The sequence below is a fragment of the Suricata suricatta genome, chromosome 2, assembly GCF_006229205.1.
Source record: "Suricata suricatta isolate VVHF042 chromosome 2, meerkat_22Aug2017_6uvM2_HiC, whole genome shotgun sequence".
NCBI lineage: Eukaryota > Metazoa > Chordata > Mammalia > Carnivora > Herpestidae > Suricata > Suricata suricatta.
The window spans coordinates 20,076,762-20,092,041 of record NC_043701.1 but is presented as its reverse complement, the minus strand read 5'-3'; the positions used below and the strand labels follow the sequence as shown (position 1 = coordinate 20,092,041).

At 48.6% G+C, this 15,280-nt stretch overlaps 1 protein-coding gene across 2 annotated transcripts in view; it reads right to left on the bottom strand.

The window, feature by feature from the left end:
- Positions 1-15,280, bottom strand: part of PLXNA4 (plexin A4) — a 437,906-nt gene that overhangs the window by 100,623 nt on the left and 322,003 nt on the right. For both annotated transcript variants that reach the window (XM_029923240.1, XM_029923233.1), the window contains exon 5: positions 10,694-10,794. In XM_029923240.1, the coding sequence (XP_029779100.1) occupies positions 10,694-10,794 (101 nt within the window). The remainder of the gene's footprint in view (positions 1-10,693; positions 10,795-15,280) is intronic.

The window sequence follows — 15,280 nt, the reverse complement described above, 5'->3', positions numbered from 1 at the left end:
CACTTGTGGGGAAGAGCACTGGGTGTTATATGGAAACCAACTTGGTAATAAACTATTTTAAAAAATAAAATTAAAAAAATAAAAAAACAAAAACCCATTTTACAGACCAGGAAACTTCAGGAAGGGTGGGTAAGTAACTTGCCCAAGGTCACCAGCTCATTAGAGAGAACCACTATTTGAACACAGATGAGCACTGGAGCCTCTGCAGTGCTGTACCTCCATGAAGCTTCGAGACTGAGGAGGGAGGGACAGACGAAACCCATTTCCCTGTCATCTTGATGGTCTATTCATGTTGCTTAAGGAAATTTTAGAATCTCCCTTCAAGCTTTGTCTTTGAATTAATCGCCTTTTTTTTTTTTTTTTTTTTGGCCTGCCCCTGGGAAGCACTCTGAATATTATTACAACGTGTGAATTCTCCAGAATCCTTCTAGGAAACCCAAGAGTGAAGGGTCAGACATGAATGTGGTCACCTCCCTGGCACTCCCTGCCTGCTCTAGCCGACCATGGCAACAAGGGCGTCTGCCTAAAAGTCTTGGAAGTTAATTTACCAGGCTAGCTCCTCTGTGAGGACTTCATTACCTTCAGCCATTAAGCTAATGTTATGGACTTTTCCAGGGTGTCTGCACTGACATCGCTATTAATAGTGTTATTACTCCCATTAACAGCAGACCCAGAGAGCTGGTACAGGCTTAAATTATTCACTGACTCCCCAACTTTGAAGTTCTTATTTCCAAACAGCAATTGGCAGGTCTGAAAAATGTCTTTGATTAAATTATGAAGGGAGGAAAATGAACCTGCACCCAGCCCAAACCTCACCTGGAGTTGCTAGAGACTCAGATCGAGGAGAGGACTCTACGTCTCTTGCAGGTCTACAAAGGTGCTTGGTTGGGGGATCTCAAGATGAAATCTACCTGCATGGTTTGTGGCTTCCAAAGTTCATGTGGCTGCATCCTGCCAGGGCTCCCCAAATTTGAGAGTCTCCTAAACCAAATACTCGTTATCTCCCCCTCACCCCCAGTTTGGGTCTTACCAGGGAAGCCACCTGCAGCTTACAATTTCAAACAGTCCATCTACCTGTGTGATCTTGGGCAAATTACTTAACCTCTTGGTACCTCAGTGTTCTCTTCGACAAAATGGGGACAAAACAGTATCTAACAAATAGGGTTATTATGGAGAATACAATGCGGTTATGCAAGTAAAACATTTAGAACAGGGCGTAGCTCATAGTGTGCAATAAGCCATCAGTCCATGTCCACTAGCGCTGTGACCCCATCCCCGCGCTGCCTTCCTCATGCAAGCTCTCTGAACCACAGCTGACACAAAGCACAGATTTTCCAGACTGGCCCATGGGGCAAACCAGAGACAAAAAGACAGAGACGGCTCCAGCAGTTTTCCTCCTAATGAGGGATGGGGAGCCCCAGAGGCCAGGAGGGAGGAAAGAGGGAAGGAGCGTTCTGGCTTGCTTGGAGCTCTGCTTTCTCAGTAGCTGTCAAAGGGTATTGAGTACTCAGCTCTGTTAGTGGAAAGTCAAGTTTAAGGTCAGTGTCAGGGATGTTTTGACATTTCTACTACCCCTCAGGACCCATGAGGGCCGAGGCTGCAAATGCCCAAAAGCACAGACAGCTGACCTTAGATGTGAGAGGGTAATGGAAGGGGGAAGGATGGATTCCTTCGGAGTTCTTATGGGGGATGTCAGGGTTATGGCCTCCTCCTCTTCTAGGACTGTGATTTCTCATTAGCCCAGGCAAGAGCTGGCAAGCGTGCAAAGGATTAAGTCATAACTTTTGGGGGTGGTGACTTAGATGTTTCTTTCAATGGGGCTCTGGGTTTTCCTATAGCACTTTCTTCAACTGCTTTGTGGGAGAACCCTGGAGCTGGAGGAAGGTCCTGCTTCATCCGTTTGCCGGGCAGGACTCTAAAAGTACATGCTAGGTGACTTGGAGTCTTCAAAGAGTCATCCATGTGGCCATCGCCATTGCCATGCCTTCCACGATACAGATCTGTGGGGGGCCCAGCAGAAAGTGGGCCCCCGAGGACTGCTCAGGTCCCCAGAATTGGAGTCTGGCTCTGCTAACTTCCTCTGACGCCCCTTCCTCATTCCACTTTCTCTGCAGTTGGGCCCTCCAGCCCCAGTTCAGAGGTGCTGAAAGGCCGTGGGGACAGAGGCCTGGCCCCTGGAGGGGTTATTATTCAAGCCAGTGGTTCCAATGAGATTATCCTCTCTAATGAAGCAGCCACCTCCGCCCTCCCCTAAGCCTGAACTTTCGCTGCTGGAGAATTCCCAGCCAAGTGGAAAATTGGAAAAGAGAGGAACGGAGAAAGGAAGGGGGTGAGGGAGAGGGAAGAGGTGGTGATTAAGTTCTTCAGAAATTAATTCCTAAGGACAGAGATAGAAATATTAACGTCCAGTGCTACCAGCTGGGTGAGCAAATTTCAATTTGGAATTGGGGTCTAGGCAAGCCTCCAGGCTGGGGGTAGGTGCTGGTCCATCCCCTGGCCCTCCAGCAGGGCCCCACCTGCCTTGGATCTCAGAATGTCTCCTGACTTCTCTCCACGGCTGACCCCCTCCCCCATCCTTAAACATCTCGCATTGGTCATGGCCTAGACTAAAGTGCGCCCTTGAGGGGAGCTGGGTTTAGAATACGAGGAGATTGAAAAAAATGGCATGGGGTTAAAGTTTCCCAAATGAGCTTCCCAGAAAAGTTAAGAGGAACACTTACTTGCAGGGACTCTTTGGATGTACCCACATCCGAGAACCTGGACAAGGGAAGAAACTGGGTTTGCCAATACCGTTGGCCTTGTCCTCTTCAGGAAAGCCCACAGAAACAGGAAGGCATATCTGTTCAGCTTGGAGAAAGGTGAGCTACATGGTGAAGGGACCCTTTCCAGGCAGCTGAATGTGCAAGAGGTTTCTTACACCAAGGGTGTGGACCAGGTGACCCCTGCAGTGTCACGATTCTAGGATCCAGTGACTAACACCGTGGTCTTGACCTAAGGATTTAGGCTGTTCTTAGAAATGTCCCCTTTGCCATAAGCTGCTGAACTGGCAACTGTACTCACTGCCCTTTACCATCTCTAAAGCTCCAAAGCCAACCAAGGCTGCAGATGTGGGGTTCCATGCCCCCAGGGTCTCACATGCCAAAGCAGGAGGAGGGCACCAGTAGCTGCAGGAGCCCAGAGGAGGCCCAGTGACCTTTGTGGGCTTACATGGCAACCACGTGGTCCTGGCCTACATGGTCCTGGCTCACTGTCATGGGCAGCACAGAGGGGCTGAGCTCCGCCCTGGGTCCCAGTTGGGAGTCTTACCTCACCTTCCTTTCAGTCCCTTTTCAAACAAATGGTATATTTAACACACAAAAAAGGTAGTGAAAGGGAGCTGAGGAGGTCCCTTTTTTGAGAAGAGAGTTTATGTTTCTGAGAAGACAATTATATTTAGCAGGTGCCCAACTGGAGGGGGAAGCAGGGATGGTCTCTCTCTTCATTCGTAGGTAGTGCTGTCGGGACCTATTTATTTCTACTGAGGGTGAGGGGAGGTTAAGAACACTGAGGTGGAAAGAAGAGCAGGACTGGAAGGAGGGAGAGGAACAGAGGGCAGGAGAAGGAGAGAGAGGAGGAGGAGGAGGAGAAAGCAAAGGCAAGCTTTGTCCATTCTCTCCTTGATCCAGTCAGTAACAAGGGGACTGCTGTCTGTTACTTGAGACACACTCACCAGTTACTCTGATTGATTCGGTCAGCTTGCACACCACACATTACCCAACAACCTGGAGCTTTCCTTAATGTCACCAAGTCAGGTACAGGGGAGCACTGTGCCCTGTATGAGCTGGGCCACTCTTCATACCACGAGGCCAGGGCGGCATGGCTGGGCAGAGTGTGTGCATGCTGGCATACAGCTGTGCACATCTGCACTTAAACCTCCGAGGCAGCCCAGCCCCTCAGGCTGTCCCCAGGGAGCCAAGTCATTAGATGGGAGGGACATCCAGGGCTCATATGGACCACAGGGCTTTCCCAATTCCTATGAGCTGATGGCACTGCTCACTGAACATCCTTTGGTCATGAAAGCATGTGTTATACACATGTATGTGGGGAGGAGGGGGGGTCAGTAGTTAGGAGAGGAAAAGTAAGCTTCCTTAACCCATGCTATCTATCAGCCAGAGACGGAAATCCAGTGTGGGATTCTTCCTCTGGACCAGGGGCTGAAAACTTCTTGGCAAAGAGGGAACACCAGAGCATAGACTGCAAAAGTTGCTGGGCAGAAGTGATTCTAACAATCCTTAATGAATGGTGCGCATCCTGCAATCAGCTCTCAGAGAGACGGGTGCCTTAGCAGGTTGGTATTAAGTGGTCCGTCAATGCATCTTAAAGAGAAAATGAAACCAGGCTACGGGCTATGCTAAAAGGCAGCAAGGAAGGACTTCCATGTTTAGAATCCATTTGTGTTTCATTAAGGGGACACTCGGCCATGGCTATGGGACAAATTGCGCACGTTCCCAGGGGCCAGGGAAGGCCGAGGCTCCTGAACACTGCCTACGTGGTGTAGCTGGTTGGTGTTGCTCAAGGCAGGGAGACTTTCCAGTGGTGGGTTTGTTCTGGCCACCCAGCCATAGCCCTCTGGTCCTGGGGAGGACAGGAAGGGGCGGGGACCATGGAGGAGGCCCTGGGATCTGACCCACAGCTTCTGCTTCCATAGTCACTGTAACCAGGGTGACCTCGAGGCACGGTGAGGGCACTTCATGCCCATCCACTCCCTTCATTTCCAGTGTGGGGGCAGGATGGCTCTTTGATTGCCGCTTTACAATTGAGGAAACTGAGCCCAGACTCACTAAGACCACTGACAGGTTCTTAGCTTTAACCCCTCCCTTCTGTTCTGGGTCACAGTACTTTTCCTCTCCTTCCCTTCCCCTATCTCCATCTTGGCAGAAATAATAGTGAGAAGAAAAGGAGTGGATACTGAGCAGTAACCTGGGCCAACCATCCAAGGGTGGGCATCCTTCCAACAGAAGGAGTCGGCAAAGAGGAGGGGCCACCAAGGGGCAAGAAAGAGACTTCAGCAAAGCTGGTCTTATCTTTCCCCTGTTGATGTCTTGGGTTACTTGAGCCTCCCAGGAGCGATGCTGACGAACTTTCTTCAGAAAGGTAATGTCTGGGCCAATCAATGTGGCTGGGTCTGCCATGGGATCCTGTTACCCACAGAGACTGAGACAGGCTTCTCAGCCTGGGCCTGGCTGGGGCAAGATGGGTGGGAGGGAGGCCTGGGGATGTGCCAAGCCTGGTGGTGGGAGGGAATATTCTAGGCCCAAGACGGGCAAAGTTGGGCCGGGCTTGAGGCTTTCCTTTACCTTCCCCCAAGTCGGAACAGGTAGGCTCAGGCCCAAGGTGAATGTCCTGGTAATACAGGCTCAAGATTCACAGACAAACAAAAGCCCAGCTTGTTGAAACTGTTGTTGCCATTGGAAACCAGCAAGCCTGTGAGCTGGGTCAGGGACCCAATGAGAGGACAATGGAGTGATGCTCTGTGCTACTTGGTTGGCAGGCCCGTGCTTTGAGACAATCAAGAGTGAGTAACAGGAGGGAGGTTTCAATTACACGAGCATTTCTTAAGCCTGATCAGTCTGCACCCCACCTGTGCCCTTGCAGGTAGAAAGGACCCTTTCAGCCACCTGAGCCACCTGTTAGTAGGGGCCCTGCCCTTAACTATTCACTCTCTTTTATGCTCTCTCCTTCTGTTCCTTGTCTCTCTCTCTGTCTGTCTCCGTCTCTGTCTCTCTCTCTCTCTACACACATACACACACATACACACACACACAGCTTCTGCTGCCCTCTTCCCACCAAGTTCCCATCCTCCTAGTTCCTACAACCATAAAAACGTTGGCAAAAGTGACAGAGAAAGGGTATATCTTGATGCTCAAAAGAACTCTCTTCCTGATGCTCTTTTGCCCTGGTTTTTTGGAGGGTCAGACTCTCTGGGCCCTGGAGTACTTAGCATAGGAACTTGCCTGTGATGCGGCCCTACCAAATGCACTGATTCTGGTGCAGTCTGCAGCCCCCACCCCATCTTTGGCCCAGGGCCCCAGTTCCCATAAAGCTTCAGGGCAGAGGCAGTCTAACACAGTGCCCCCGTATCTCTTGAGCCTAGCGCAGGGCCAGGCACCGAGGGAGCAGGGCCACTGTGAAAGGTGCACGGAACAGATCTATGGGGACACGGCGCTCCCACGCATGATAAAATCCCCTGCATTTGTCACCACGCTCCCTGCCTGGGAAACAGAGGTGCCCCAGGGGAAGCGTCTGCTGGCTTCCTCTGGTCCTCTTCCACCTTCTGCACTGACTCTGCCCACCCAGCCTTTTCTGTCCATGTCCTCATGCATCTCTCCCAACCGTGAATGTCTGGCTGGCATGTATTTAAAATGAAAGGGAGAAAATAAAATAAATAAATAAATAAAATAAAATAAAATAAAATAAAATAAAAACAAATAAGATAAAATGGAGAGCATATCAGAAGAAACAGTGTCTGGCTTTTACCTGAACTTAAGCAACTAGGGAAGAAAGGCCCACTGGAAAGAATGGCAAGGAACATGAGAGAACTTTCTGGATGAAGAACACTTTGTATGTTTTGATGAGACTGTGGATTACCTGGGCCTTTGCATTTGTCAAAACTGCTAAGACTGTACACTTAAGATAGCTCTGTACTAAACATTGTGTTATGCTTTATAGCATTTTAGAAGATCCGGGAACCTTCTCTTCTTCATCCAGCCTTGTGGACCAGAGCTTCTCCAGAGTCACTAACTCTGGAGGGAGTGTCGTAGGCAGGTGGACAGGTGGGGGTGCTCATGAGCTGTATCCTCTCAGGGGAGTTGAGATTTACCAGATGCATTGGCAAAGACCCCAGCATCCGGAGGCTCAAGATTTCAGAGAACACCACCTTGATCTGCAATGTCCTTTATTACCTAATTTTATCCACTTGCCATGACCATGAGAAGGTACTGTTCCCTCTTCATAAATGAGGATGCCAAATTTCCGACGTACAGAGTTACAACTGAGCCTCATTAGTCGTGGATTCCATAAATGTAAATTCACCTTGCTGACATTTATTTAAAACCCCCAAATTGATACTTATAGCACCAGGTCATTCCTGGACCTGAGCAGAGTGGAGAGAAATTGGAACAGCCACATGCACACATTCCCTCAGAGGCTGGACAAAGTATGATATTCTGCCTTCTTGTTTCAGTTCATACCATAAGCGAATGTCCTTTTCATGGTCTATTTAGTGCCACATTATTTCTGCACTTTTGTGAATTTTCTTGGTGACTTCACTGTTTAAAATGGCCCCCAAGTGTTGTGCTGAAATGCTGTCTAGTGCTCTTAAGCATGAGAGGACCATAATGTGCCTTATGGGAAAACACGTGTGCTAGGATGAGCTTTGTTTAGGCACGAGATGTAGTGCTGTTGGCTGTGAGTTCCATGTTAATGAAACCATTTCTATTTAATAAGGCATCTTTAAACAGAGATACACAGGGGCACCAGGGTGGCTCAATCAGTTAAGCACCCAACTTCGGCGTAGGTCATAATCTCATAGTTCACAAATTCAAGCCCTGCAACTCTGTGTCTCCCTCTCTCTCTGCTCCTCCCCCGTTCATATTCTCTCTCTCTCAAAAATAAATAAATAAATAAATAAATAAATAAATAAACACTATTTATACAGAGTACGAGCAGGGGAGGAGCAGAGACCGAGGGAGACAGAATCCCAAGCCGGTTCTGGGCCTTCAGCACAGATGCGGGGACCTAAACCCATGATCCATGAGATCATGACCCGAGCTGAGACCAAGAGTTGGACGCTTAAGCCACTGAGCCACCCAGACGTTCCCCCTCCCAAATTTTCTTCAACAGAGACACTCATTAAACACAGACATGGTTGACAGAAATGCTGTGAGCAGAGGCTCATAGGAACCCAGCCCTGGGAACCACCTTGGGCTGGGTTCGGTATTCTCCATTTGGCCTTCGTGGGACTTTCCGAGCAGAACTACCATGAGGAATGGGGATTGCCTATACTCTCCAACCCCCCATAGCACATCTGCAAAGAGTGAGAAGGAGACTTCAGTCACTCCCATCCTAGTCGTCCTGCTAGGCCCCTCATGGCTCTCCCATGCCTGCTCTTACCCTGGCATTTTGGGCAAAAGGAAGAGCTGCCAACAGCTCCAGCAGCTGCCACTACTCAGTGCTGAGAAGCAAAGAGAAAGCCCTTCTCCTGCTTTCTGAGAACCCGTGCTTAGTAAGGCCTGTACTGACATGACACATGTGAATAAGACATGCAGACTTCAAAGGAAGACGGGATGCCAGGTTAACAGAGGTGAGGGGCATCCAGGAGAGCATCCAGCACTCAGAGGAAGGCAGTCCGAGGCTGGGATGCCCATGGGAAGGGAAGTGACCGAAGTCACCAGAGGCAGGGCACCCACACCCAGGGGCCCCCCGTCCCTCCCCAATGGTGTCACGATTCCTACCCCAACCCCTGCTTTGCATTTTGTAGCACTCCACAGGACACGCGATGCTTTCGCCAACGGGATCTCATTTCATCCTCCAGTGACTTGGTGAGGTAGGCGAGACCGGCATCACCATCTCTAGTTCACAGATGAGTGGGGCTGCCCCAGGTTGCTGCATAGCTGGGCAATGTGGAATCTGGACTTGGTGGAGATCCCCAAAGTTCATGCCCATGGCTGTTTTCTTTAGGCCACACTCACTGAGTGTAGAGCTGCTGGCTTCCCAGTGCAGACTGATGGGCTCTTTCATGAACTGTCCAGACATTTCCTTGGTCCCAGTCCACCTCTGTTTTCTGCCACTTGACAGGAGGCAGGTACTAAGTTTCTGAAGGAGCAGCTGAGGCCACACAGGAAGTCATTCCTGGTCCCTCCTCTTCCTCTTCCTAGTTGGCTCAGCTCTGGGAATGGGATATAGGGGTACTCACAGTCTCTCTGCTTCCTTCTCAGAGCCTCTTGGTCCCTCTTTCTCATAGGGCTTAGCATGAGGTGGGGTGGGTCAGTATCACAGGGCAGGATCAAAGCTGACATGGAGACCTGTCTTTGGCTCCCACAGGCATAGAGTGTACAAGAGGGTCAGCTTTCCTGATTGTCCTTGAAGGATGCCAGGTATGAACACCCTATGCCAGGATCAGCTGAGCCACCTTGGCTGAGGAGAAAGCCAGCTGGCCCAGGCCTCAAAGGGAACAGTGGGTCTAGAGCACAGTGCCTTTCTGAGAGGATCTATTGTGGGGGAAAAAGTAAATGACTTCCCTTCTGCCTTGCAAAGTACCACTTCGGCAACTCCTCTGTCCTCATGAGAGCTGATCTGAGTTCTGAATGCAATCTCGCGCATTCTGTTATGCTGGCCACTCTTGGACTCTGCTACTTTCTGTCCCCATATACACATTTGTGTAGATTCCCACCCCCAGTTTCCAGTTGTCTCTCAGCTATATGGGTCAATGGGTCTCAGTTTTTCCCACCATAACACACATGAGGGATTTCAGACCTTTCCCCAAACAGCACAAGGACTCACTATGCATGAGCTTGCTCCCCAGGGATGGGAGGGTGGCCACTCCCTTGAAGAGGAGGTACACCTAAGAGGACATGTCTCACTTTCAGAAGCATTCCTGAATTCTGAGCCAGCATTCCTGGGAGCAAGATCCTGCACAACCTTCTCACAGTTGGCAATGACTAGAAATTGTCGCTGGTCACATATAGTTCAGAGTCTGAGCAGGAAGACTAAAGCCTTTCCCTTTAATGTATAATGCTTGTGTCCGTCACGCAGGATGTCAGCTTTAAGTGTTGACTACAAGCCCAGGGTTCCAATAGTTTAACTGAGACCAAATTCCCTCCGAGTGGGGCCCAACTATTGTTGGCTTCTCCAGTCAGCAATGCCATGCATTTTGGATCTCCAAAGCACCTTTAGTTCCCCGCATGTGTCTGAGTGGGTGGTCTGTACCCTGTATTCCAATCCTCAGATCACTTAGCAGGCTTCCATTTACCTCCACTGTATACGATTGCCTTCTCCCCTCTTCCAGAGAATACAGTAGAACCAGCAAGCACAAAGACGCACATAGGGAGATCACCCAGCACTTGGGATGGGGCTTCACTGGCCTCGTGACCCCAGGCCCAGGGTCCTCTGACGGCCAGATGAGTGCACTGACAGCCGAGGGAGGGTCTAGGTGCTACACACTCAAAATGTACCCCTCAAATACCAGAAGTTTCTGGGGGGGATATTGAAGAGTGTGTTACGTGGATGTTGAATCACTAAATGGAAAGTACATATCTCACGCATGATTTTGAGACTCGTGTGAGACTTGAGAAAAAAGTCCAATGCTTTTTTCCTGGCATTCCATCCTGGAATGTCAGTCTACAGCCATGGTCAGAAATATCCAGGCACCTCCCTCAGCCCTCCAGAGCGTCACTACCCACATGACCCCATATCCTAACTCATCATCATTCCCATGCTGATATTTGCATATATTTCTTATGGGAATTTGGCAATTTAAAGTGAGATCAGAACAGAAGAAGGGGACAGGATTTGCAAAGCATATACAAAAGGAAGAGTAAGAAAAGGCAAGAAGAGAAGAAAGATCAAAGGGAAGGAGACTGGTGACAGGGAAGGACAGGAGGAAGAGAATTGGGGGGAAGTAGGAGGCAGGAGGAAGCCGCCTGGTGGTACTCACGTGTTGTGGAGCACACACCAGCCGCAGTGGGGATCGCCGGAGCCAAGGCACTCGCTGCAGCTCCGATACTGACCACAGGACTCCACAGGGACTCTGGTGAGCTAGGACAGGAGGACAGGAAAAGGGTGGTTAGGATTTTGCAGAACACCCAGCAGTTCACCAGGACGAGAGGCCATTCTATGGGATATATCACCTCAATCAGCGTAGGAATGTGAAGAGGCCCAGAGCTCTCGAACCGGAAGGGATCTTTAAAAAAAAAATGAAGTTTCTTTATTTATTTTGAGAGAGAGAGAGAAACAGTACGCACAGGTGGGGGAGGGGCAGGAAGGGAGGGAGGGAGGGAAAGAGAGAAAGAGAGAGAGAGAGAGAGAGAGAGAGAGAATCCCAAGCAGGCTCCTCACTGTCAGTGTGAAGCCTGCTATGAGGCTTGGAGTCATAAACCACCAGATCATGACCTGAGTCAAGGTCAGATGCTTAACTGACTCAGCCACCCAGGTGCCCCCAGATATTATTTGAGCAGGTGGCCACATAAGTGTCCAGGGGAGACAGCCACTTGTCATTCTCTTAGGAGTCTGAAAATAACCTCCTTAGAGTTCATATAAATTGTTATGAAAGATATTTATACAGATACATGTAAACTTTCCCACTGTCAAGACTCCAAAATATCTCTACAAACATCCAATCCATGACCTACTGACTTCTTATCAATATAATACACCCAAATATTTATTCTTCGTCCATGCTTGTTTTCTTTCTTTCCCTTCCCTTTCTCTTTTCCTTTCCTTTCCTTTTCTTCCTTCCTTTCTTCCCTTCTTTCCTCCCTCCCTCCTTCCCTTCCTTCCTTCCTTCCTTCCTTCCTTCCTTCTTTCCTCCTACACATGTTCTGCCTTCTTCCTGGTTCCCCTCCTTTTGTTTTATCATCTGTGCAGTCCCAGAGAGCACACAAACCAAATTCCAGACTTTTCTCTTTCTTGTTCTCCGCGCTTTTGACCTTACTTTGTAGCTATTAACCTGCCCTCTCTCTTTCTCATGGTGTTGCCCAACCGGCTCTAAAAGTTTTTCATTCTGGTGCTTTCGTAGAACTGCCATTGCTGCCTCTCCTCCTGCCCACATGCTTTTCATGACGGGAGACCTCCTCTCCACCCCCAAAACTGTACACTCACTTTTTTGCCAGCCACTTATTCATGTAAAATGCTCCACGTGACATTTCTGCTTAGCCCAAATGCTCCCATTGCCTGCATGCTCCGAAAGATCTTTTGCATTTCTTTGTTCTCCAGTGTAGCTTCGCCTGGATGTCTTTTTACATGACTTCCCAGGGCCAGGTACTTAGGAGATACTTAATCACGATACCCAGGATCAAATGAATTTTAATTTTCTTTCAATGGCCTTGGTCGTTATTCTCTATTTTGCCACTTTCTTCCTTACAAAAAGTTTTTTTTAATCATCCTTTTCTATTTGGGGCACCTTTTCATCTCAGCGGAAGCCTTCTTACCTGATTTTTCAGCTTGTGCTAAGAGAATGTGATGTGGCCTCCCTTTTAAATTTTTTGCCATCAGACAACAGGCACCAAGAAGTACCAAGCCCGCTGAGCTGACCGGGCCTCTGTGTTTTGTAAGTGAACGCACAGGCTGTGTCCCCTGCTGCCGCCCGGGCGTCTGTTTCCCTACGATTATGTACACTTGGCAGGGGCTACTTGTAACTCACGCACAGGCCAATTGGCATCAAAGTCTGCTCAATTAGTCTCAAAACTGTCTTCTGGAATTAATTAATAATTAATCCCAAACCCCATATGATCTCTTTTCCCTTTCTACCTTCATTTACTTATTCCCTTTACATATCTTTTTGTTTTGTTTCCTCAAGCGCCCGCTGAGCTGTCTTAATGACTAGGCTGCATTTTTACTTCTTCCCAGTTACCTGTTGGCCTCCTCCTCCCATTCCTTTAGCTTTGCCCTTGGCCTTTGTGGCCCTCTCAGACATCTTTCTGCACTTGTGGGATTTTATCTTTCCTGTTATTACCGCTCCCATAATCTACAGGGGCCATGCCTCAGCTCTGCCTACATACAACCTTCCCATTTTTGCAATAAATTCTGACAATCAATTTCATACACATTACCCTGCTGGCTCTACACCTAGCCAGGAACTTACCCTGTTCCTATTGCCTCTTTAATTTCTTCCCTCGTCCCTTAAGTGGGCACAGACATGCTGCTCAGGTAAGCATATAAATAGTGGTTCCTGGTCCAAAGTACCTGGACTCCCAGGAATCCATGAGTGCTAATAAGGTCCACAAGCTATGTTCAATATTTCCAAAAGCCTAATGGAAATCAGATTGTTGCTGTTTTCTTTTTTATCTGCATACTCAGTGATGTATGTCCCACATCAAGAATAGGAAATATATTATTACTTAATAAATACAGTTTGTTTAGCAGGCAAAAATCTTTGAAAACATGATGCCTAGAGGGAAAAAGTAATAAAAGGGGCCATAGATGGTGAAAGTTGGTAACACAAGTACATAATAATGTTTTCATGTGTTCCAGCTGCTTGTCTAGCACTCCATATTTTGCATGGGCTTAAGGAGAAAATCATGGCTTGTTCAATCAAAAGCATTTTCTTGGTCTAAACTTAATTAATATCCTTCCCCAGTTTCTCCCATTGACACGTTCTATAATCTGTCTTAGATGGATGGGCCATGGGGCTCCGGGGGTATGCCAGCTGCTTGGCGAACCTGATGTTCTCAAAAGGCTTTGCATTCAGATTTCTAAAAATATCTTGCAACTGGTGTTTAATAACGCCAATACCTAGAATTATAAAATCCTTTCCTCGCCCAATTTTAAATGAGAGTGATTTTAGTTTGGTTGGAAAGAGTGTAGGAGCCCACAGAGTGAGATTCAAATCCTGGCTCCAACATTTACCAGCAATGAGGCCCTCCTCTCCCCCTGGGTCTCATTTTCCCTCGTCTTTAAACACGGAGACAAGAATCCCCCTGCACCTCCCCAATTCACAGGATTTCCCAGAGCACGGATGACCTGGTACGTGTGAAGCTGCTTTGTGAACGCACGAGCACATTCCAAGTGACGGTTATTATTGTCATCTTTGTCATTAATCTCCCATTCTTTATTGCACGGACACATTACCTCTCTGTCACATCACAGGGAACTGCTCCGGCAGGTTTCCCCAGACCCACGAACTCCACCAGGAGTATAACAGGCCAGGAAGAACTTTTCTTCTTTAGCACCTTGATCATACTATTTCCTCCTTGAACTGTGATGTCTGCCCCTAACCAGCCATCGCTTCATCTTTAGGATGAAACTCTGGAGTAGCCCCGCTTCCTGGACTTATTCAGTGCTTTTACCAGATACTGTAACAGGCATGCCTTTTTCTCTGCTTTTCATCTAGATGGATCCCTGTGGGACAGGGGCATAAGTCCTTCCTAGGCAGTTATTATGAGACTCAGCTTCTCTCGACCTTTTCTTAGAGGATCTTTCTATGTATACATTCAGTCATTTTTGATTACTCTCCTGAGATTTATCTTGGTTTTCTTCCCATCCTTTTTAAAGTGTGGATGCTACAGACCAGGCAAAAAGGTTAGCATTATCTGAAACGGGGGTGTCCTTTGCCTTGCCTCAGCAGGACTTTCTCAAGGAAGGTTGGTCCTGGGAAGCCTTCAAAGTCCCGATTTCAGGCAGTATTCCCCAGAACGGTCAACCTCTTCCAGACTGACTCTAACTCTCCCGATCTATATGATTGCTTTGCATCAGAAATTTTTCTGACACTTAGGTCACTTATGAAAACTAGATGGAATATTCATCATTGATCTTGGTGTGATTCTACACCCTCATGGCCCTGGTTACCTTCCACTCCTTGCTGGGAAGCTATATATGTGCCCAGGTGGCTACCAAGCCACGGTGGCATTGCGATTCTTTCCCTCCAGATCTCCAGATCCTCCGCCCACACCTTCCACCAAACAAAGCCGCCTCTCCCTTCCCCCATCATCGGCTCCTCTTCTGACCCTGGAACACAAACCACTCCAGATGCAGAGCCACACGATTAATTAAAACCACCCCACGCTGATTAAAGTCTTAAGCTACAGTGCCAGGCATGCTAATTAACTGAGTGAGGGAATTCAGGCCACAGGAAGGGGTGAGAAAAGAAAGTCATGGAGGGGGGCTTCCACTTGGAGAACAAATCAGATGGCGATGTGACCCAAGCCATCCTAGTGATGGATGGTCTCAGACACCACAAAAGATTGAAGTCTGTCCCCTGGTCATTGGACTCCAGGAGAGATGTTGATTGATGTGTCTGCACAAGCTCCCTCACTGCTTCGGAAGACAGGAGCCCCACCGCCTCGCAGAACCTCTGTGTGTGCGTACGCGGTGCTGGGGACAGTGGGGGCTCCTCTGGCGGAGGGGTTCGGAAGGGGCCTGCACAGAGTCGTCTTCGCTACTGCTGCTGGGTTTGTGCAAAGGCCTATTCGGCAGTGCAGTAGGAGTTCCTCAAAACCCTAAACATAAAATCGCCATACAGTCTAGTCATTCCCCCGCTGGCTACAAACCCCCAAAACACCTGGAAGTGACTCAAGCAGATATTTAT